General features: G+C 35.9%; 4 protein-coding genes across 14 annotated transcripts; 1 reads left to right on the top strand and 3 right to left on the bottom strand.

Annotated features, from left to right (window-relative positions):
* Positions 1-353: 353 nt before the first annotated feature.
* On the bottom strand, positions 354-4,607 carry LOC122399912 (kinesin-like protein Klp61F). Its single transcript, XM_043400978.1, has 16 exons — positions 4,455-4,607; positions 4,217-4,364; positions 4,008-4,157; positions 3,747-3,907; positions 3,523-3,672; positions 3,218-3,454; positions 2,762-3,137; positions 2,429-2,700; positions 2,222-2,361; positions 2,034-2,152; positions 1,613-1,954; positions 1,327-1,554; positions 1,061-1,240; positions 776-998; positions 590-711; positions 354-511 (listed from the first exon to the last, which is right to left on the bottom strand). The coding sequence occupies exons 1-16, from the start codon at positions 4,520-4,522 to the stop codon at positions 443-445; spliced, it is 2,985 nt and encodes a 994-aa protein (XP_043256913.1). The 5' UTR covers positions 4,523-4,607; the 3' UTR covers positions 354-442.
* Positions 4,608-5,009: 402 nt separating this feature from the next.
* LOC122399966 (probable oligoribonuclease) lies at positions 5,010-7,210 on the bottom strand. Of its 7 annotated transcripts, none has more exons than XM_043401086.1 (6): positions 6,953-7,052; positions 6,334-6,581; positions 5,758-5,819; positions 5,531-5,689; positions 5,253-5,473; positions 5,010-5,174 (listed from the first exon to the last, which is right to left on the bottom strand). In XM_043401086.1, the coding sequence occupies exons 3-6, from the start codon at positions 5,800-5,802 to the stop codon at positions 5,051-5,053; spliced, it is 549 nt and encodes a 182-aa protein (XP_043257021.1). In that variant the 5' UTR covers positions 5,803-5,819; positions 6,334-6,581; positions 6,953-7,052; the 3' UTR covers positions 5,010-5,050. The 7 variants fall into 7 exon arrangements, with proteins under 7 accessions (XP_043257021.1, XP_043257023.1, XP_043257026.1 ...); XM_043401088.1 differs by lacking the exon at positions 6,953-7,052 and adding an exon at positions 6,877-6,918; XM_043401091.1 differs by lacking the exons at positions 6,334-6,581; positions 6,953-7,052 and adding an exon at positions 7,167-7,210.
* A 2,812-nt stretch (positions 7,211-10,022) lies between these two features.
* LOC122399911 (integrin alpha-9-like) lies at positions 10,023-17,714 on the top strand. 5 transcript variants are annotated; one of them, XM_043400977.1, is made up of 23 exons: positions 10,023-11,189; positions 11,270-11,364; positions 11,522-11,659; positions 11,742-11,821; positions 12,049-12,204; positions 12,280-12,514; positions 12,575-12,707; positions 12,914-12,966; positions 13,042-13,183; positions 13,245-13,330; positions 13,398-13,589; positions 13,656-13,755; positions 13,991-14,183; positions 14,256-14,437; positions 14,498-14,622; positions 14,681-14,901; positions 14,961-15,171; positions 15,781-15,947; positions 16,011-16,194; positions 16,269-16,614; positions 16,692-16,788; positions 16,873-17,002; positions 17,076-17,714. In XM_043400977.1, exons 4-23 carry the CDS (start codon positions 11,760-11,762, stop codon positions 17,178-17,180), a joined length of 3,120 nt encoding a protein of 1,039 aa, XP_043256912.1. In that variant the 5' UTR covers positions 10,023-11,189; positions 11,270-11,364; positions 11,522-11,659; positions 11,742-11,759; the 3' UTR covers positions 17,181-17,714. The 5 variants fall into 5 exon arrangements, with proteins under 5 accessions (XP_043256912.1, XP_043256910.1, XP_043256908.1 ...); XM_043400975.1 differs by having other exon boundaries at positions 10,023-10,776; positions 10,857-11,189; positions 13,398-13,755; XM_043400973.1 differs by having other exon boundaries at positions 13,398-13,755.
* Positions 17,281-23,006, bottom strand: LOC122399925 (nuclear RNA export factor 1-like). The gene is made up of 10 exons (XM_043401008.1): positions 22,866-23,006; positions 22,436-22,752; positions 22,272-22,358; positions 21,945-22,191; positions 21,673-21,866; positions 21,388-21,500; positions 20,972-21,008; positions 20,663-20,895; positions 20,428-20,596; positions 17,281-20,346 (listed from the first exon to the last, which is right to left on the bottom strand). The coding sequence occupies exons 1-10, from the start codon at positions 22,942-22,944 to the stop codon at positions 19,909-19,911; spliced, it is 1,914 nt and encodes a 637-aa protein (XP_043256943.1). The 5' UTR covers positions 22,945-23,006; the 3' UTR covers positions 17,281-19,908.
* Positions 23,007-23,462: the final 456 nt, after the last annotated feature.

The raw sequence follows: 23,462 nt of genomic DNA on the forward strand, positions 1-23,462 counted from the left end.
AAAATACACTCCCTTAAAGCGGGACAGAATGTTAAAAAGATCATGCATTTAATTGTAAGGGGATCCTATCTCCTTTCAAGTCTCCACTTGCAGTGACCTCCTCCTGGTGAGACCTAGTGAGCTAATGGCTGCGAATTTAAAATAGTTTCCTTAAATACACATTTAAAATAGTTTAACGCTGCTGGCCACAACAGCTACCTCAGTGGCAGTAGTCGATGTGCTGTGTTAAGTATAAAATTGATCAATTTTTGATACTTCTCGAAATTTATTGGCGTACACCCCACAGAAATATTAAATTGTTTCATATATTTAAAAATTGTTTTTTTATTCCTGTATATAATATACTTCTTCGGGTTGAAACGCTGCCTTATAAAATAAAATCTTTATATTTATTTACGACAGATTGTTTGCTTAATTAGAGGGATTTTAGCTAAACTGTTTTTCAATGTATATTCAAGTTTTCCTTCAAAGTTTCGTTAATCGATGTGTCGTTTTCCGATACTGGTATATTCTGGAAAAGTATATATATTCGCTGAATAAAAATTTGTACAATAAAAAATATTACTAGAATTGGTGATAAAACACTTACTTCGTCTTCGATGTTATTCAATTCTTTGAGTGCTTCTCTATACCTTTTGAGGATTCGATCAGGCGGCGATGTTTTAATCAGCTTTTTAGAGTATTTAAAAGTTTTCCTCGCGGGGGTTAAGCCTATTTAATTTTAATAAAAATGGATGAATTTTTTAACAAATAAAAATAGAAAATATAGACATACCTGTTGGTACATCTCGATATAAATCATCGGTGAAAAATTTGTCGACTCGATCACGTATCGCTTGAATCTCCGCAGTAATTCTACTACTCGCGTTTTCAACATTTGTGTTCCCATTTTCAAGTTTTTTTATCATTTCCATATAAGTATTTATAAACGATGCTTTCCAATCATTTAAGCATTTTATACGTTCGTTGCCCGTATCATTAATCGTCATGTGCATACCCTGTAAATTATTAAAATTGTAAATAAATATTATAAAAACCAACGAACGATCAGAAAGCTTACGTTGATCGATGATAAAATTAGACCTTCGTCTTCTTTCATTTTGTTCTGCATTTCTTTCATGTTACACTCTGTGCAACTTTTGTGACCTATTAATGTGTCGCGAGTATTATGCAAACTCGTTTCGAATTCACCGACTATCGTTTTACTTTCTGCAATGGAATTTTCTGACAATATCCTCAACTATAAAACGCAACGAATATCAAAATTATACGACTAAAATATGGAGAAACGGCATTTGTTCAGCTGCTGGCTGTTATGCTTTTTACCTTTTCCGTTTCCCCTTTAACCGTTTGTTCTATTGCTCGCAAGTCACACTGAAGCTCATCCCGTACACTGTTTTCTTTTTCTACATTTACTCTATAAGTGTTAAAAGCTTCATTGTTTAAAAGATCGGACGATTCGTCGATATTATCTAACGCGGCACACGCCAGAGAATGATTTTTCTCGTCCTCCTCCCGTAACTTAACAAAACTACTTTGTAAATCTACCATCATCTGAAAATATCAAATATCAACCATACGATATAATTATAAAATTTAAAAAAACCATTACCTTTGCGAAATTTGTCTGTTTTTCCATAATGTTCATTTGCCTTTGTCGAATATCTTCGACGTATCTCCTAATGTCTTCAACATTATTATTTAATCGATTGTGCTCCGCGTTCGAATATTGGGATATCGACAACGTAAAGTTGTTCGTAGTTTTTATTAAATTATCAATTTTTTCAGAGACATCGTTACTTAAATCTCGCAAATTTCCCGGCAATTTGTTATTTATTAATTGTTGAATTTTCTGCGCGGTATCGCAACCCTTATTTAACATGCTACATTCTTGTTCCGTCATGGCTGTAACATTCTCAATTTCTTCCTCGAGCCACTCTTGATGCCTGGAATACTTAAAAAAAAATATACATCATAGTTTGTTGCAATGGTCTGTATACACTATTTAATGTTAATTTCATTTGATTACTTACAGAGTTGTTTACGTGTCTCATCAATTCATCAGTTATGTTTCGCGACGGATTGATGAGATCCGTGGATGTACGTTGAACCAATGTATCGACGCGCTCGCTAAGCGCGCGATTTTCTGCATCTAAAGAGACAAAACGTGATAAATATAATCCTAAAAATACACTATATTTTCATTCAATGGTTTTCTTACTAATATGCTCTTTCAGAGACGCGCAAAATTGTATCACGCTCGCAGAGTGCGTTGCAACGTCGCTTTCAACCTGTCTGCATCGTTCTTTAATACTGTTTTTAGTTTGTTGACCAACGTTGCTATTTCGCTGTGCTATCTCCCTGAAAATACATAGCCGTTAACTGTACAATCAAAAATATTCATATTCCGTTGTACGAAATACCCTACATTTTGCGAAAAACTTTGTCATGAAGCTTATGTACGTCCGCAGTGGCCGTGTCGACGACATTCAAAACTGTTTCCACTTGCGACAAAAGAACATTTTCGGTGGTTGCATGTTTCTCGACAAGGTACTTTTGCTCATCGCTTTCCTGTTTAGACACCGTCAAATTCGACGTGGCTGACATCAATGCATTCGTCGTGGTATGCAATTGATTTCTTATATTTAACAATTGATTTGCTTGCTCAGAATTTCTCACCATTAAATCATTAAATAATTGCTGAAACAGGAATTAAAATTCTTTATTACAGATTTTTCTCCGCAAACAAATAAATAAATACCTGTTTGTACTTCAAGGTGTCTTCGACCGCTTTAATATGATTTAACTTTTGTTGTATTTCTTTGTCTTGATAATTAATTAATAGTTGCATTTGATTGTAATTGTCTGGAGCTAAATAAACCCCATTTCGTTCGCGGGTCACCACTAAATCTTTCTTCAATTTCTCGATCTCTTCTGTGTATTCTAGTAGCAAAGCTTTTTTAGAAAACTTCTGATTGATTTCCGGCCGAATCGTAACGTTTCTTGCACGGTGAGCATAATCCAGAGTTGACAATGTTTCTTCGAGATTAATGCTAGCAGGAGACACCGTAGCGATTATCGAAGTTCTCGTGCGCCCACCCAACGATTCTTGCAGTAATCGCGTTAATTTCGATTCGCTGTACATAAAAGAAAAACAGATGTTCAAGTTCAATTGAACTTTATAGATCCAGTTTCTGAATTTGCAAATATAATTTACCGGTAAGGCACGTGCGGAGTCTTCTCTACAAGTGCTGTTATAACTCGTCCAAGAGTCAACAGAGACTGATTAATATTCCCTGCTTCCCTGGCTCTTCGATCTACAGCCCCGGATCTCCCGACATTTTCACTACCGGCTAAATCAACTAGATTTAATTTCCCTGTCTTTAAAAGTTCATCTCCGTCTATAGTATTCTCCTTTATGTGAACAGTAATAGAAAATATCGTGTGAGACCGGCTGAAACAAAGAACACAAATATTAGAATCTATCAAACGGATTTATCATCGCCTACGGACGATACAAACCTGGAATTCACATTCACCAACGTGGCTGCTGTCTGACGTTTTTCAGATCCCTTCTGGAGAATTCTAAATACATCAATTTTATTATAGATCGTCACTTCCTGTAAACCATGTACTATTACTGCTCCCTTTTTAGTCGAATCCTCGTATATCCTTTCAAAATATCACATACCTTTTCAGTTAATTAAACCGACTACCACATAAAGAAATCATATAAAGTATGTTACCTAATCTTAGCAGCATCGTCGCTGGGAGATAATAAATCGTATACTTCTTCATTATACAACTCTAAGAAGGTCACTCTTATAGAATACTCTTGTTCCGCCATTATGAGTAACTCGTCGAACAAGTCGCTCAAAGCACGGGGTATAATTCCAACATTGTTATCCTATAAATTATGTATATGTATATACAGGGTGCTACATGTTTACAAACAATGACCAGAGACTTCTTCTAATAGTTATTCGCCTAAGTTCTAGGAAACTTACTGTTCGCCAATGCAACGACGGATCGATATCAACGCCTTCCATGGTAAAAGTTTTTCCAGTACCGGTTTGACCGTACGCAAATACTGTACAATTATATCCAGCCAAAACTTCCTCCACCATAGGATGGACGACTGCATTGTAAACTTCTACCTGAAAGTTTACGACGTTAAGATATCCAGTGATGTTATTAATTCCATTAAAATACATACTTGCGTCGAGAAGGATCCAAATACTCTGTCGAACGTAAATTTCTTCGTAAATTTATCGTGCGGCCTTTCACGAATAAATATTTCCTTGTTGGACGGGGTATCAACAACTGTCATCGACTTCCCAATTTTCTCGGCATTATTTATCGGCCTAACATGAAACAAAGCAACGTCAATAATAACACTGCATTTTAAACTAAAAATCTCGTGTACGCGAACGATAGTTTACTGCACAAATTACCTGACGCGAACAAAAACTTGGACGTGTTGCTTCCTGTCCCTCTTATTTTCGCTACGCATGTCGTTCATCTTTCACGAATATGTACTCTTTTTGATTCGATCGCTTTTAATTCCGTCCGGTCGAACGTTCGTTCTCCTTTTTGTAAAATAACTGGCAACCTTTCATATTGTGTACAAAGCTTCCTCGCGGCGTTAACGGTTGAAACATTTAAATTTCGATGATTCGCATAAATCGCGGTAGAGGTCTCTCGCAGCGTGTCAATGATAATATAACCGGATTTTTTTATATTATTTGATTATTGTACGATGGAAAATAATATTAATGATACAATTTAAGGATGAAAAATGGGAAACGATTTTAAAACACAATTGTAAATATGATTGATCGTCAACGTATAATTATTTATTTACACGTAACGCGCATAAAATCAAATGTACATATTAAAATTTCTTCATCGTCCGATTGCCATGTAAATTGGAATGTAAATTATTATAAACTAATCGAAAACCTGTTTCAAACACATTTACTATGTCAGAAGTGTGATAATTATCTATGTATGTACAAATTTATCTTATTTTTACTTTATGTTAAAGGATTTAAGATATAAATATATTTTTCTTATAATATTTTAATTCCTGTATGCTTTCCTTTATATCCGACAGAGCTCTATGACAGAATACTTTTTTAGGTGCATTTTCAAACTCCTTTGGATTCCACATCCTATAAAAAAATTCATATTACTTTAAGAACCAACCATAGGTGTAATTATGACTAAATTGTACAGATAAGTGTAATGACCTGACAAGTTGTTTAATCGTGCTGACATCAATGATTCTATGATGTAAATATTTATGAACTAATGGCATGTATTTCATCAAATACAGACGATCCCAGTATATTGTGTTACCAGCCATTGGACAAGTTCCCTCCAGTACATACTTCTTTATGAAATTAAGTAACATTTCTTCCGCTTCTTTTAAACTAATTCTACTAGATTTACAGTCATCCACCAACCCTGACTGGAAATATACATAACGAATAACAAATTTAACCCGACTAAAGTAACGATTACTTACTTTATTATGATGTTCTATACACCATTCTTCCATATTTTCTAATACTGCATCCGGTTGATTAATTACAACATTAAAATCTTCGCTAACTACGTTCAAATCGTTGTCAGTTATTATGCAAGCAATTTCCAAAATTTTATCGTCGTCTCTAAGTCCGGTGTACTGAAAAAGGAAGCTTCGATGTAATATTTCTACTACAAACGTTAAATAAAATATTGCCGATCATTTACTTCTCCGTCTATCCACACCATAAATTTGTTTTCCATTGAAGCCATGTCTTAATCGATGAAAGCTGTAAAATTAAAATACATCTTATTTTTCTCTGTTCTTGTAAGGATACAAAAAAATTCTGTTCATATATTTTTTTAAATTTATAACACGAACAAATGCAAATCGATTGTGCAATGTTAAAACATTTCGATAAACGGCGGGTTTGATCGCAAATACGTTACTACTGTAAGACGTAGTTAAAACGTGGCATAAGTGAAAACGGAACATAATATTTGATACTTTCTTGTGTTATATATATAAATCACTTGTTATGGGATTAATATATAAGAATTTATAAATAAGTATTCGCCAGAATAATAAAATTTAAAAAGTTGTTTAATAATATATGCGAAATTTGCTATTATACTTAGTGGTAGGAGCCAGTGAACGAACTATAAGTAACCGTTAGTATCGACAGAATTGAACATAACCTTTGTAAATGGTTTTCAAATTATTAAATACGTTCTTTAATACAGGGAAATGAAATAAATATTACGTATTTTAGTAAATGGATAAGTAATATCTAATTTACTTACTAACTACTCAATCTAATAAATTCAATGACGGTGTACACATTCTCAAGATCAAGCAACTATGTATACGTATATGTATATGTATTTAAGCTTTGTATAATATAAATCTAGGGCAATAAATGATATAATTTCAAAGAATTCTATGCGTTCCCTTTCTCCCCCTCTCTAAATCATTCCTTCGGTTGTAAGAAACCGATTTTTCGGTTAAAATTGAATTTCCAAAATGCTGGTGACCATAACCCAGTTTGAAACTGGGTCAAGACCCCATAAAAACAGAGAAAAATACAATTTATAGACAAAAATTGGCAATAGTATGCGAATAATTACATAAAGCATTGAAATCTACTTTAAATTGTCATTAAACAAATCACTGAAGTTTATTGCAAATGAAGGTTTAACAGGAATATAAGTTCTGAACGATTAATCATATTTTTTTGCTGTATATGTATAACATCTCTTAAATGAAACGTACAACAAGAGACGTAATACATTTGAAATTAATTTTCTTTCTTTATTCATTCCCAAAAGCTATGAGATATTTCGTACATTTTTTTCACGTGTTCACGTAACGTAATCAGACTCGTATTTAATTTAACAACATTAAAAGCGAATACTTTATTACATTTTCACTGGTTTCAACGGTTCAAATTGATTCACTATCGAACAACGCAGAATTCGTAAACGATTTTATGAAGTTGCCATGACAGAGATGTGCATGAACGCGGTTACATCAATGTGGTTAGATTTGGCATAATTCAGTGCAACGAAATCGACAATAGTGACGACGAACTTCTTTAGCTTTTAACGGAATGGTGGGGAAAACTGACATATTGTACCTCAAAGAACGTGAACGGGAAGCCTTTCCTTCGTGCTCTTGAATACCTGAAACCAGTTTTCGCGGCAGACAATTTCGAATCTGGATTACCCTGCCATTTTTACGTTTCGAGGTATGTAGACACATGCGTATAACCAAAGTCACGATTTATTTTCTAATTGTTCTATTATTTCAAATAATAATTCTTTGATTCTATAACAAACAATGTTTATTTAATATTGAATTCAATTTGTATTTGTATATTTTTTGCCTATATAGGCAAATATACCATTTTTGCATATATAGGCAAATATACCATGTTCAGTTTTATTACATAAATTGTTCCATAACAGAGGTGTTCAGTCTCTGAATTGTTCAATATAAAATTATTCTTGGTCTTTAAAAAGACCGGTTTGTCCCTTCGACGCTGCTCGTCAACCATCTTCTTCGCCATCTTCGATTTTGATTGAATGGAAATCTTCGATTAAATTCTTCATCTCGTTACGATCCGTCTTGCTTGGTGGTTGAATGAAAACTGTCGCGCGCTCGCCAGGGGGACACGGGTTTTTATAAACTTTCCTGAAGCTAACGCTGATTGGCTGAGGGAGTCGCTAGTTGACAGATATGATCAGTAATTGCAAATAAAATAAATAAGAATTATTATTTGAAATAATGGAATACTTATAGGTATATATAAATAATTTCTACATATTCTCCATCAAAATACGCGTTGTGTGCAACTTGAAACATTAAGATCCTTCAATCCGTTCAGAAGTTATAATGTTTTAAAGATAAATAATGTTCGTTTGACATTTCATTACGTATGTTTAAAATATTATAACTTCTGAACGGATTGAAGGATCTTAATGTTTCAAAGTGCAAACAACGCGTATTTTGATGAGGAATATGCAGACATTCTAAGAATATTCGAAAACTTACTCGGTATTTATGCAATTTTGTTGTTTATGCAACTTTGTTAATCAAGTGTCGCCCCCATCGGAATGTCGCTCCAGCGGACTGGCTGCTGATTGGCTGCTGTATTTGTTGCCTCCAAGTGCATAAAAGAGGCCACAGATGACCAACAATTTTCAGTACTCCTGTAACCGTCAGGGGTACTGTTACGCGTAATTTCTGTTTCAGATTCTCTGATTCTACGATGCTGACTGGTATCGCCGATTGGTATAATACATACATATATTTATATTTATATAACTAATACCATTATTGTGTTTTCTATTTATATATAGGGATGTATTATTTCGTTGTTTCTGTTCGTCTCTCCAATAATTCATTCGTTTTTTCTTTCAGCTTTTATCTACATATATTACATCGTTGGGTAGAAATTTTTCCAATTATTCTGTTCTTTATTTTCGACATCGATGGGTTGTTATTTTTCGAATTATTTTCTTCTTCATTCTTTACTTCGTTGGGTTGTGATTTTTCAAATCATTTTGTTCCTCATTATTTTCATCGTGGGGTTGTTATTTTTTCACTTATTCTGTTTTTGGTTATGTTGATTGTTTATTTGTATTTGTATTTGCCCCTATATTTGTTCGTATAATTAATTATAATTTGTGTGTCTAACTACTAATTTTTATTTTAGTTTTTATTCAGATCAATTTTTAGAGGGAGGACTTCGGATTCATCTGCACGTAAGAACATTAAATTTAAGGCGCAGCGCGAGTGTAAAAATTAACGTCGAATATTTCTTTTTCCTTTCTTTCTCATTCCCATGTTTATTTCAATTCCTTAATCTCATTAATTCCACCTACGACGTTAATTTTCAATTTACATTGTATATTATTTTATTTACTGCGTAGATTGCCAAGTGATGAAATAATTAATAGCTTCTTTTCCAGTCTCGTTTCTCCGGTCACCGCTGCTTTAATGTAAAAAGCAAGTGATCGGCCGTTTAGATGGTTCGAAGGGTCGGTTGCCGTCCTCTGGTGGGACAATTCTAGGGAAAGAGTCATCGGCCGTAGAGGGGACCTGTTCCTGTCTGCGGTAGCCCGGATTCAGGATCTCTCTCCTTTGTCAGCCATCCCGAGTTGGGTCCCGTGGGCTCCCAGCAGGATGCGTAGGAGAAATGGAGAACCCGTGTCTGGTGCGTCGATTCTCTTCCCCTTCAATTGGACTCGCTGAGAGGCAACGAGCTGCCCCTTTTGACCAGCTATTCGGTACGTGTCGCATCTCATGTTCCTACTGCACTGTGCAGTATTGTGTCGCGTTTCGTCGTGTCGCGTCTCCCACAATATAGCTTCCTCCTTTGTTTTAGAACAGTAATTACTTGGCATCTTTTTTTTTGCGTAATCTAAGTGTGTAAAAAGGAAGGTCGACCGAACATTGTTCCATCGATCTCACTTTGGGTCTCCATTCGCAGCAACCTCCTCGTGGTGAGACCTGGTAATCGGTGTTACCTTTGAAGAAGAAATTCTTCATTATGGGTAACACCGAGCTAATGGCTGCGAATTTAAAAAAATAGAAATTTGACTTTTAATCTGAATCAAAATGAAATGTTGTCTAATACTTTTTTCTAAGTATTCACGAGCTCAACTTCTAGAAAAAATTTCAATGAGATAAGTTTTACTATTGTAAAAGTTATGATCGTTTGAAAATTGACAATTTTTCTGAGCAATTTGAGATGAAGAATTTAATTGAAGATTTCCGTTCAAACAAAATCAAAGATGGCCAAGAAGATGGTTGACGAGCAGCGGCCAAGGGACAAAACGGTCTTTTTAAAGACCAAAAAAATCTCATATTTGGGAACAACTTATGTAATAAAACTGAGCATGGTATATTTGCCTATATAGACAAAAAATTTACAAATACAGATTGAATTCGATATTAAATAAACATTCTTTGTTATAGAATCAAAGAATTATTATTTGAAATAATAGAACAATTAGAAAATAAATCGTGACTTTGGTTATACGTATGTGCCTACATAGCTCGAAACGTAAAAATGGCAGAGTAGTCGAGAATTCGAAATTGTCTGCCGCGAAGACGGACTTCAGCCGTTCAAGAGCAAGAAGGAAAGGAAAGGAAAGGCCGTTCACGTTCTTCATCGATTGCCCGAAGTTGGATGAAGTGCTGACCTGGTGTAACATGTGGCTCGTGAGGTAGGATATGTCGGTTTTCCCCACCATTCCGTTAAAAGCTAAGGAAGTTCGTCGTCACTATTGTCGATTTCGATGCATTCGATTATGCCCGATCTGGCCACGGTGGGTTACATGTATTTATTGTATTTATGAACGAATGGACACAACTTTATGGTTGAATTTAAATAACAAAAAGCTCAAGTACCATCGGATGAGAGTATCATCAGTGAGAGAATCAAGGCCGCAAGCTCGCCCGATCTGGCTGCATTTTATAACGATCTTTTTCACGAAAAAAATGTTCTATTCTGCTCTTAAATACGGTATAGCAGGAAGCATAATGTTTCAATACACAAGATTGGGATTCTGTTTATTGATATTATCTGCCTTCGTTGATCATCCTTGAGCAAATTAAAAGTTGTAATTGAAAATGTTACGCTTTAAACTTTAGCATTTTATCGTAAAGTATAAGACCAGTTTGTTATTACGGAAAAAATGAAACATACGAGTGTTCTTTATTCCCATGTTTTTCGTCGAGTACGTAGTATCAAAATTCTGTATTCGATTTAATGGACAAAATGCATTCTTTTCAACAATTATGCTCCCTTTAAAAATAGTTTCGCTGCAAATAGTTACCAATCTGATGTAAAAATAATTATATAAAAGAGAAAAATATAAATATGTTGATCAGTATATGGATGATGCATTTTAAAGGCCTGTAGTACACCTACAGCAGAACTCTAATGTATGCTGCACAAAGTTTTTCGTTTATTATCTCTCCTGGTGGATCTTCTCTGCAACAAAGAAAATTTTATAGAGGATGGCAATGATCGAAACATTATATGCCAAATTTTCGCACCACGCGTAGACTGCAGACGCCAACTTTTGATACAGTATTAGTAACATTTATTTTAGCACACAAAATATCACATATTGTGCTTCTACGCTTGGTAAGTTATAATTTACAAGAAAAAAGTACAAAGTAACTCAAGCTCCTCCAGACTAATCATCGTTGTATGTTTGTTTTCAGATAGGAGGATTTTCTTATTATATACAGTATTCCAATGTTCTCCATTTGTATGTCTTACGCGCTATGGAAAGCTATTATCGATTTGCATCTAGGTGGTAAGATTTTTCATACTATATTATTGTTTAATCCGTATAAAAAACGTTTGGAAATCAAAGCAATAATTGGGCTTTCAATTATCCGCGAAAGTATGCAATCTCTTTTCTCATATTCTTAGATTTCTTTTTATTGTAAAATTACTTTGTACGTTTTCAGAGTTGTATAGATTTATGGGAAGTACTAGTTCTCTGGGAGATTATGGAAATGTTTTTAATAACGCATCCTACTCGCAAAAGTAGAGAAAGGAGACTTGCTCTTCAGATGCCAAAAGCCTTGGTATTATGAAAAGAAGGGGTATTTATACCAATCACATCGATTTTTATTTGTTAATGATTAATATGGATTTTATTATTTCCTGGATATTAATGCATTTCAGTGTCCTGATTTGCCAATAATGGATGACGGATTTCGAGGATCGCTTCAACGAGAAAAAAAGTACTTTGAACATACCAACGTGTATGATTCTTTCTGTATATACGTGTATTAAAAGAAAAACATGAAATTTTTATCTTGTACATTGCTCGCCTATAACACGTCGGTTACCGAAGTAATATAAGCGATGATACATTTCCTGGGCGGTTGCGTTATCGTTCGTCTTCCTGTTTGATGAATAAAAAGTCACGATATTACAATTCTTCGTAAGGATCAGTACCAAGTCTTGTAACCGCAGTTAAACTTCACAGAATGGACGTTAAGGCAATATTCCTGCTGTTTATAGCCGTAGCATATGGATATAACGTAGACAAACTCTTTCAAATTGCTTTCTCCAGCAATAAAAACGATAGTTACTTCGGTTATACCGTGAATTTGTACCACGAGCCAGTTAACAATACATCTTGGTAACACACGTTGCTTCCTGCGTTAAATAATTTTAAGAAAATCATCTTAAATAATTAATTTTGCGTAACCGGAAGGTTGATAGCTGGAGCACCGAGGGCCAACTATACCGAAAAGAGATTAGAGCATATAATCGAACCCGGTGTTGTATTTCGCTGTAACGTAGAGGACTACGAGTGCACGGAAATACAATTAAAGGTAAAAGAGAACGAATTGCCATATTCCTTGAGGCAACGGAAGGCAATTGTAATGAAGAACCACGGTTGGTTCGGGGCTGCTCTGTCCATAGAGAGGTCCAATGGTGTATTAACGGTGAGTAGGATCGTTCTTTCCGTTCCCTATTATGTTTACTTTAAGTAACATGAATTCCAGGTGTGTGCTCCTCGAACAAGTGTAAGGATTCTGAATACAGGAAGCAACCCTTTCATCAATATGCGTGGAGTGTGTTACAATGGGAAGATTTCTTCGCCCCTGTCGATCGAGGACGAAAATATTGATCTTACTTGTTGCGTAATCAGTATTATTGTTGTTAACGAACACAATAAACTCTCGATTTAAGGGATGTCTTAAGTTTCTCAATCTATTCTGGAGATTTGTTGAATATCAGTAAAAATTTTGCAAGACATAAATAGTAAATCGAGATTTTACTGTAGCCTTTGATCGTCTCTGACCGTGATACGAAAAATAATGTTTTTCCTTTCACTCGATTAGATTTAGAATCCTACGAAACGAATGGTTTCTCGATCAGTTATGCGTCGATGAGGGTACGTAAGTTCTACAGTGTAATATTGTGATAACTACGCGTTAATATCGCTAAGCTAACTCACGATAAAATGTAGCAGAACGAAGATAAGGGGAAGAAAAAAATTGGACGTATTGTTGGGAATCCCGCGTTCCAATTAACTGGCAAGGTGAATATAATTCATTCGAACAAATTAACGTCCCTCGTACTATCAGGGGGCCAAGGGGTGAAATACTTCGGTGAGTTTATTATTTTATAAATTTAATTTCTCTAAATTGAATGTGTGATATTGTGCTTCAGGTTATAGCGTCGAAACCGGGTATTTCTTCAGAAAGAATCAATTACTTTATGTCGGTGGTGCTCCAAATTGGAAACACGTGGGCCTGGTAATCGAAGTATCTTTTTAACTCTACGAATAAGTTTATTCCTAAGTAAAAGGAAATCTCTTCTCAGGTAGAGGTGATCGGTGTAGAAAGATATTCGACGGATGCCACGGAGCTACGTGGTACCGACACAGGCGAGTTCTTTGGGGGAAGCTTGGCCGTAGGTGATTTAAACAACGACGGTCTGGACGATCTTTTGGTTGGGGCCCCCAATTGGGGACAAGATAACGGCAAAGTGTACGTGTATCTTGGTACATCGAAGGTGAGAACACCAAACGATACGAAATGTTACATTATTAACGCTAACGTGTTTCACGTTTCTCGAAAGGGGCAATTTGAAACTGTCGCGCCTTTGCAAGGAGCCGCCAACGGAGGCCATTTTGGATACGCAATTGCTAGCGGTGATTTGGATGCTGATGGATTCGATGGTAATTGTCTCTTGATCGTCGAACGTGTTTTATAGTAATTAGCAAAACTGAACACACAAGTGACATTTAAAAAGAAATAATTTCTTCAATATTTGCATATAGAATACAAAGACAAAATACTTAATATTACCTTAGTCAAATATTGAATAAAAAATTATTTTTATTAAAATGTATATGTGTTCAGTTTTGCTTTTCACTGTATATCTTGTAAAATCAGTATTTTAAAACACGGCAGATATAATCGTGGGAGCACCCTGGGAAGAATCTGGAGCGATTTATATATATAACGGTGGTCCAGATCTGAAACATAACAAGTTACAAGTATCAGAACGAATCGATGGGATTAGTTTGTCTAATTCAATTTATCCGGTGAAAATACAGACCTTTGGATTCTCGTTGTCCAAGCCCATCGACATTGACGGAAACGGGTTGGTGTAATTCGTCTAACTCGATGATAGAAAATTGACGAAGTATAATAAAATTATTTTCAACCTGTTTAGATATCCAGATATCCCGGTAGGAGCGTATAAAAGTGGGCATGCTATAGTGCTTCTCAGTAAACTGGTCGTGAAAACGGAACTTGTGATTCGCGCTGTACCCGATGCTTTGGACAGAAACGCGAAAAAATTCGTGATCGAGATATGCCCGCGATACTATGGGCATAACATAAAAAATGTGCAAGGTAATTCGCACAAATTCTTGCGTGGATTTACTATTATTTAAATTAAATATGTTCCTTTAGATACAGAATCTAAGATTACGATCACCGTGGACGAACAATACAGGCGGACCAAGGAAACATTTCTGGAGTTGAGATCCCCTAATTTAACACTATTTAAATGTTTACAAGCCACGGTCAAAATTCTGGTAACTATTTTTATATCCATCGTAGCTTCACTTCCATTTGATGTAACTTATTTTACAGAAGAATATACGGGACTTCATCGAACCGATCAGTATTTTTGCTAAACACGATTTTGTATACAGCAAAGCGTCATCTGGCAGGTTCTGTAAATTCTGTCCTGTAGAACGAAAGGATAACAAGTTAAACGTTGCTCAAATCTTGCTTCCTTTCAATATCGGCTGTGGAACAGACAAAGTCTGCCACTCTAATATATCTGTATCTGCAAAATTTCATGGCACGCGGTAAGGACAGATCTATTATAATCTTGTTGGCTTTGTTAATTTGGGAGAATTTTTTTTAGGGGTGACAACACGTGGATCATCGGTTCAACTGGTATAAGCTTAGAAGTTAATTTAAAAAATTATGGGGAACCTGCATATCTCACCACACTGGAGTTCACACTTCCCAAAGGAGTACTGTTGGATAGCATTTTACCCTCTTGTCAGGAAGATACGTCTAAAGAGAACCTAATTATAGTGTGCGAAGCGGGAAACCCCCTCTGGAAAGAAGAGGTATTTTAGAGGGAGATTCTAGGGGCCAAAATAAGACGAAAATCAAGAATACCAATTTGTCGATGGAGGCTTTGTTAAGAAGTTATTAACAGTTTCGCTTGTACGGAAGTTGCCTCTCTATAGGCGCAACTGTTAATAACTTTTAAACGAAGCCTGAATTAAAAAATTACTATCCTTGATTTTTGTCTTATTTTGGCCTCTAGAACCCCCCATTAAAATTTTTTCCAAGGTTGAGGCTTCGTTAAAAAGTTATTAACAGTTTCACCTTACGCAAGTTGCCTATCTAGAGGCGCCATTGTTAATAACTTTTTAACGAAGCCTCAACCTTGGGGAAAATTTTAATGGGGGATTCTAGGGGCCAAAATAAGACGAAAATCAAGAATAGTAATTTTTGAATTCAGGCTTCGTTAAAAAGTTATTAACAGTTTCGCTTGTACGGAAGTTGCCTCTCTATAGGCGCAACTGTTAATAACTTTTAAACGAAGCCTCCATCGACAAATTGGTATCCTTGATTTTCGTCTTATTTTGGCCTTTAGAATCCCCCATTAAAATTTTTCCCACGGTTAGCCTAACACCCCATATACTAAATGTATACATATATCGTTACAGAAAACCATTACACTTGACTTGGACATGAAACACTTAATTCGTGGCTCTTTGCACGAGCATAAATTAAATTTCGACATAGTAATAAAAACTCGTAGCATGAATCAAGGAACACTAAATATAACTAAAACACTCGATCTGGCAAATGAAGTATCGTTATCCCTAAACGGGTTCGTACTCTTTATAAATCCTCCCTTTATAAGTATATGTTTTTCAAGTGTCTCGTTTTTCAGGAAAGCGAACGATGAAATGTACTATGTGTCTGCTATGAACAATAACGCTTCGAACGTCAGCTTCCAACATACTTATCAGGTGTACAAACTTGGTGTTACACCTATAGAAGACGCACGACTTGTTGTTAAAGTACCAACAGTTATTGAGCATTCGAAACCTTTGGTGCACGTATATAAACCTCAGGTAAGAAATGTTTAATTTATTAGTTATATTTTTAAATTTTATTATTAATATTTTCATGTTTTTAATTTTGTTAGTTATATGTATCGGGAGAGGGTTTCGAGTGTTTCTCAGAAGATGCTTTGTTGGATAGTCAACTGGTCGAAATTAAAGAAAAACCATCGTTAGATGATGACACTGATGGAGATCGTATGATACAAAAGAGAGATATAAACGAAAAAAACATTGAATTCTACAATATAGAGACTACTGAAATTTTGCAGACTAAGAACGACAACTTGACGGCTGATATTCTATATATGAATTGTTCGAACACCGATGAAAATTGTACGATCATAGAATGTAATTTAAATGCATTGCAAACATTCCAAGATGTCGGGAAGTTGACGATCAAGCTTCTCTTAAATGTTGAAAGACTCAAAGGTAATTTGTTTACGCTGCGCCTTTGTTTGCTGTAATTAAAATTTATTCAATTTCACAATCAATTTGCTCAATTTCAGATATCTCTGTGAACAATAAAGTGGTTTTATATTTTGGTACCGAAGCTAGCGTGGAAATAATAAAACCAGCTGTTAGTCTACCGATTAATGGTACCCGGTAAATGTTCACATTTTTTTTTAAGTATTTGTTGCAAGATTCGTAAAGGTAAAATACTTTTCAAACGCGATAAATCTGTTTTAGATCGACGATGGAAATTTTAACAATATTTTACAATAATTTTGAAACCGAGGAACTACAATTGTGGATCATTTTAGTTTCCGTTTTCGTAGGGCTTCTACTGTTGATCATTTTCGTCGTGATCTTAAGCAAAGTAATAACTCTTTTTCAATTACAAATACCATTAAAAAATTTTGCAATTACTACTAATATTATTTTCCAAACAGTTGGGTTTCTTTAAAAGGAAAAGAAAAGAAGACTATTTACTAAACAGTGAGCAAAAAATCAACGAAAAAAGAAAAGGATCTACAGCTAAAAACGACGACGAATAGTGTCTACAGAAAAATTCAAATAAATATCGTGATAAAATTAAACGGTCTTGTTTACCGTATTTAATAAAGTTTTATTTTTTTTTTCTTACATCTCGTTCAATGATCCCTACGAAAATCTCAAACTTACGTATACAAATATTTATTCTCGTTAATCACGTATTGTGTATTTACATATTTCTATCGTATTCAAAACGTTTCAACTGAAAAGAACGAACGCATAAATTGCAAAAATACATCTCAAAAATCACGTACATCGACATGCCGCGCATGAAATTTTTTTGTCCGAACGAATATGAAAATGTACAAAACGTTCACGATCGGCCATTTTACGGTGCATCGGTGGAATCGTCAACGACTGAGTAACGGATAGCAAAATGGCGGTATTTTTTGTACGGTGTCAACAAAAAAAAAAATCAACAATACGAAAGAAATTCGATTCGACGAGCGGTCCCTAAAAAAAAAAAAAAAAAAAGAAATTCGACGGAAAAAATATCTCTTTCGTCGGGGTCTTCCATGAAAATCTGTACAGAGTGTGAACATAAACTATTCTCTCGGCTCGAACGTTCCAAATCTCGATCTCGTTCCACCCAACCGGAAACGACGATCTCGCGGATCACGAAAAGACGAATCCGCTCGAATCAAATCGCGTGGATTTTCATCCACGTTTTACAGTCTTGTTTTTCCATATATTTTACGTTAATTACGTCTGTCATTATCATTATCATTATCATTATCATGTGTCTTCGCAGGAAACACACGCCTGGACGCCCGCGGCCGTTGCTTTCGTCTGACCGACGCTAGGCGCCGCGGACAAATCGGTTCGTGGATTTCGGGGAGCACATGATGCACGAAGAAAGCTCAAGTCAGATTTCATTTTGTGCGATACTAACGTTGGGTATTGTCTTCGTATTGACGCCTGTTATATGTTTTTAGATGCATCATGTTCGTCGTAGCGTAATTAGTCATGGTTGCGACAAGCTACGACGAGAAAAGAGACCGCAAACTTGCGTGGTTCGTCTCCGGTGCACATCCATTTTGTTTTTTTAACAAAAGTCTCAATATGAACTGATATTCATCGGGACTCTGTTCTCTCCTTCTCTCTGTTTTTCGTTGTCTATTTGATCTTCACGTCGTAACAAACTTCTGTGACGAAAGTCAGCCCCGATCATTTTCAGCATCGACTGCTTTTTTGCATGATCAAATGCTAACTGCGTTTCTTCTGGATATGCGTGGGGGGAGGGCCAGGGATGATCCGTTTCGTTGCATGCGCGTCACTACTCACGGACGCCGTTAAATAATTTATGGTCACACGTTGTACGCTTGTCTTTTCAGACTCACGAATTACAGCATATTTAGAGAAAAACAATGCAAACGACGACGAATGATAACAAGAGTACATTCGTGTGTACGATACGCGATAAATGTTCAACGCGAAGAGCTGATGTAATGTTCCAACGGGTATCTCGTCGAACACACACGGAATTTCATTTATTTATTTTCCTTGTAGCAATTTTTATACTGAAAAAAAAAAAATCTTGCGTTACAATAGACATCTCACGTACCCATTGAAACATTAAAAGAGTTGTCTCAGGAAAATATGACCTCTCATGATCATATAGTTTTTCTTATCGTCATATAAACTAGTCTATCGAGTACATAATGATGCTTATTCCAATGAAGATATCACAATCGTAATTTACATTCATCAAACGCGGGCACAATCATACTATTTTCAACAATTATTCAGTGTCGATCGAATGGGTTCTATTGCCATAAATCAAATACTAAAAATACTAAACCAATAACACCGACAATAGCAAAATCTAACAATCTGTATGCTTCGACAAACATGAATATAAAGTTCTTACAATGAAAACTTCTTTTTAAAAAAAAAAAAGAAGAATAAACATCATTATGTATATATGTATAGGGATATTTGAATTGGCAATAACAGGGTCTAAGTATTACTTATATCCTAAGTATTGGATTTCCGATGTTCGATTCGCATACTTTGATAATTGGGAAGTATCTAAAGGTACACTTATAAACAATCGTATATTAAAGATTAGAACAAATAGATTTAAGCCCGTATTCGTCTAATACACAAAAATAAAAACAAAGGGATAATTTGCCCCATTTTTTTTCTTTTTTTATCAATTTAAAACTGATCGTTAAATTCTAATCTCGTTTTGAGTTCGTATCATAATCTGAACGAAGAACAGTTTCGCGTTTTTATACCGCACGCAACGTGTGCCGCAGAATTTTTTCGTTACGAGTACAATTTTCACATACATCGTTGAATTTCTAATAGGAATGTATCGTAAACATTTCGTTTGATCGTAACAAAAAGAAGCTCGTTGGGTCCATGTAACTAATGCAAACCGAATACGAAAGAAAATTTATCTTCTCCTTCTTTGTTTCTCAATTTATAACGAACTTCTTCTTGCTCGCGGCAGACACGCGTTGCAGCGACAAAGAACGACTATTTGGGTGGTGAAAACAACTGGAAAATATCAAAGTAAACATACAAGATATAATTTACTAATCCGACCGAATTTCGCCGAGCAAAAAGAGAAAATCGTCGACACCCCCAAATTCCCTCTGCGTCTTTGTTCAGATCGTGATGCAGAAGCACCCGTGGTATCGTAGAGCATGCAGCAGAAAAAGAACAATGAGTAGAATTGGAACTTCTTTTCGAATCTTACTTTTTCCCCCACATTGTACTTTTTTACTTGTTAAATGCTTCCCGTGGTATCTGTCCCCGTTTGAAGAACTCTTGAAATGCCGCGAGCCCGTTGTCGTAGTTCCATTGCACTTCCTCCAAACATTTCAGGCTCCATTCGAGATTCATATTCGTTTGTTGGCTGAGCGTCAGGGCCATTTGTTGCTTCACCTCCTCGGGCAACTGAGCCGGCACTGCTGGTTTCCCTATGCTATTGCTGCTCGAAGGTAATGGAGCCGGTGCCAACACTTGCGTCGCCAGCTGTGTATTCAGATGCTTCAGCTGAGAATCCGTTGGCGTGTTGATATGTAACTGTTCGTTTCGAATACAGTAACCACCTCCTTCGGGCCCTATTATGAACGTTCGATTGAAGAAACGAACGGGTTGTTCCTTTTTATCGAGTTCTTTGAACAGACCGGTGACCGTGATCAGCATCATTCCGTCCTAAAAGCATTCGAATAACGTGATTACTATAAAAAAAAATATGCAATCGATCCTTTAACACGTGGAAAAGTAAGATCTTACTGTCACCAGGCCGATGTCCATAGTAAACGTGTTCAAATAGTGAGACGTTTGTGGCATTTCAGAAATGAACGAAACTACGGGCAATCGTCCTTGTTTCAATAGCTTGTGCCTTTTGTTTGTGTCTATTATTCTGTATAAGTTTCTATTCTCCATAAGGTATCCGTATAATCTATAAAAATACGATTAATTTATTAACGAAATACGTAATTATGAAACACTTTTAGTAATAACTTACTTGTTCGTGTTTTGGGAGTAAGATATAGTCATGCTAAAACACGCGTGTTCGTTATACGCATCTAACAATGGTTGACGATTCCCACTATCAAATATGAGAAAATATTGTTGGAGAAATTGATTAGCAACTTCTAGCGCTTTCGCGTTCGCGACGAACATCCTCTGAGGTGATGGCATTTTATTTCCGTCGTCCGCTACGTCGAACACGATTGGTTTTGGTAGTTCCATATCGTCCTTTTTCAAGCATACAAGACAGAGACATCCAATTAGGTTGAATATTAATTAACGACAAAGTGCAATGGTTACTCACCAGCCGTAAGAGTTTGGGAAACCGTTTCCGCACGTCGCTATGGTCGGGAAAGAAAAGCCAGAAGCCCGGAAGCTCCAAGTTAGTTGTAATAACAGAAACATTTGCCTTATTATTGAAGAAATATAACAACAAAGGAAATACACAGACCATTCGATAAACTTCCAGGGAAAATTATTCTCGAATTTTTTTTAACGATCAATCTCATTTAATTTTATGTATTATTAATGTCAAATGAAAAATAAATTGTTTCAAGTACGACGAGATTACTGTTAAGCTGCCCAGATTCTGTTCAGAAACTTAATATATTATCTGAACGCTGCATACGTTATCGGCGTAATGGCAGCTTCAGGAAACTTTATCCGCCTGGAGAACTCTTCTATCGAGAGAAGAAAGATAATATTGAAACAATACATTACCTAATATAGTCATTTTGTCGAGTTTTATACTTGGTGCAAACGGGATTTCCTGCCAGTTTCAGCTCCTCCAGCTTTAAATCTTTGAAGGTGTCTAATTGATTTATTTCTTTTATCTGAAATATACAATCCACGCAATAAAACGTATACCGCCTATACAAGGCGTTTCCTTCAACGTGTTTCGAGTATTGCACGAAAGAAATGACGAGACATTCTAGATGCACGTATTAAAGAAAACATCTTGTATCAGGGTGAAACAAAGGAATTGTTTAATTTTGAATTAGTTACCCTGTTGTCTCCAATGTACAGTATCTTTAATTTTGAAAACTTTTTACCCAGGACATTTAACTTTTCGAGTATCTGCAATCTGTTCGCATCCAAATTTAGTGCTTCCAAATTAGGTATGCATTCAGACACAATGTCCAATACTGTTTTTAACATCAGAGGTCGGGATAGCGGAAAGAAATAGTCAGCAACGAGATCTTAAATGGAAAATTACATTTGATCGGTACTACCAAGGTAGCGAAGCAATCACGCTGTAAACTTTAAAGTTTAATTACCAGGGTCTTGATGAAATTTCGACAAGTCCAATGCGTTTGTCTCGGTTACGTATCTTTTAGCCATGGCTTGTTTCAGTCTTTCTTTTAGTTTGCTATCTATTTCGCAGTACGGAAATCCTTCTTGCGAGACCCTCACTTGTAGTTTAAATCCATCCGTGATCGTGATTTTGTTATTACAATTAATAAGAGCGATCGCTACTTTCATATCGTCTATGTAAAAACTAGCTTCGTTTCCAACTACCTCGTACTGTTGACAAATTTTTACACAATGTAAAAAGTTACAGTATGTTTTTAATCGCAGAAAATATTTAAAGTGTTTATCCTTACTAATATCGGGACAAACGTTTCCGGCGCAATATAACTAAGAAGGTTATTTAATATATAATCTTTATCGTATTTGTGTCCGTACGGTATCTGCGAATAGAAAAGGAAAAAAATTGTACAGCCTGCGGCGAACCAAACTGATCGCCGTAATCAAATTCTATCCTTACAGTAATTTTATAACAAGTAGGTTCGAAAGCATGAAGCTGTTTGAGTCTTGGAGGCATTTTTCCTCCCCTGTACGATCTCGAAGGCAAAGAGTTTACTCTTTCGCGAATGCATTTTCTTTCGCTGATGGTGAAATCTCTGCTGTTGTTGTTAGAACTTGTCGCCATTTGAACATCGTCGTCCAAACACGACAATGCCAGATTTTTCCGTATATTCCTAGCAGCTCTCGCTATAATGTTTTGTTGCGTTTTGAACGTTACTTTCGGCCTGCTTCCATGATACGAGCCATCGTTGTTTCTTTGCACACGAATATCGTGACCTGCGTGAAACAGAGAATTTTTTAAGCTACGAAACAATAATCGTACGTGGATCATGGAACAATGAACGTGTTAACGTGCACAATAAATGCATAACGGCGTAAAAAAACTATACCGAAATAGTGTTTGTCGTCCTGGTTGCCGGATCTTCCACCACGACCGCCCCATCCGGACTTATGCGGTTTTCTCGACATTTTTTACAGTTTAACAATATTCGATCACAAGTGAAACGTATCTATCATTGCCAAGCATTTACAGGTTAGGAAACAATAGACTACGCACTTAATCGAATAGCGTTTGATCGATTCTTAAACCAGTGTGGCGACACTTCCCACAATCGTCAACAGAGGGATACGTCCATCTGTACCACTTTCATAAATATTTAACCAACTTATTCGTATAAATATATATTATTTAACGTTTCTAACAAGGCTTCGCCTTGTTACAGTAGAACAGAACTATTTGGTCAGGCCCAGGGCGAAACGCGTATCCTCCCCCTCCACTCTTTTTTTGCCTTTCTTTTTTTTCCTATTGTATATCACTTATTTCTTACGTCAATAAACCGCCACACCTAATAATAACGATAACGATAACGAGTTAACGACCATGTGATCCGTTAACATATTTTTCTTCTTTTACCGAACATAGAAACTAATGTTTCACGTAGCACAAAAATTTTCCTCCAACGAACCACGAGAAGATGGCGGCCTAC

This window comes from Colletes gigas, unplaced genomic scaffold (assembly GCF_013123115.1).
Source record: "Colletes gigas isolate AHSC1104 unplaced genomic scaffold, ASM1312311v1 Colletes_gigas_Sc00015, whole genome shotgun sequence".
Lineage (NCBI taxonomy): Eukaryota > Metazoa > Arthropoda > Insecta > Hymenoptera > Colletidae > Colletes > Colletes gigas.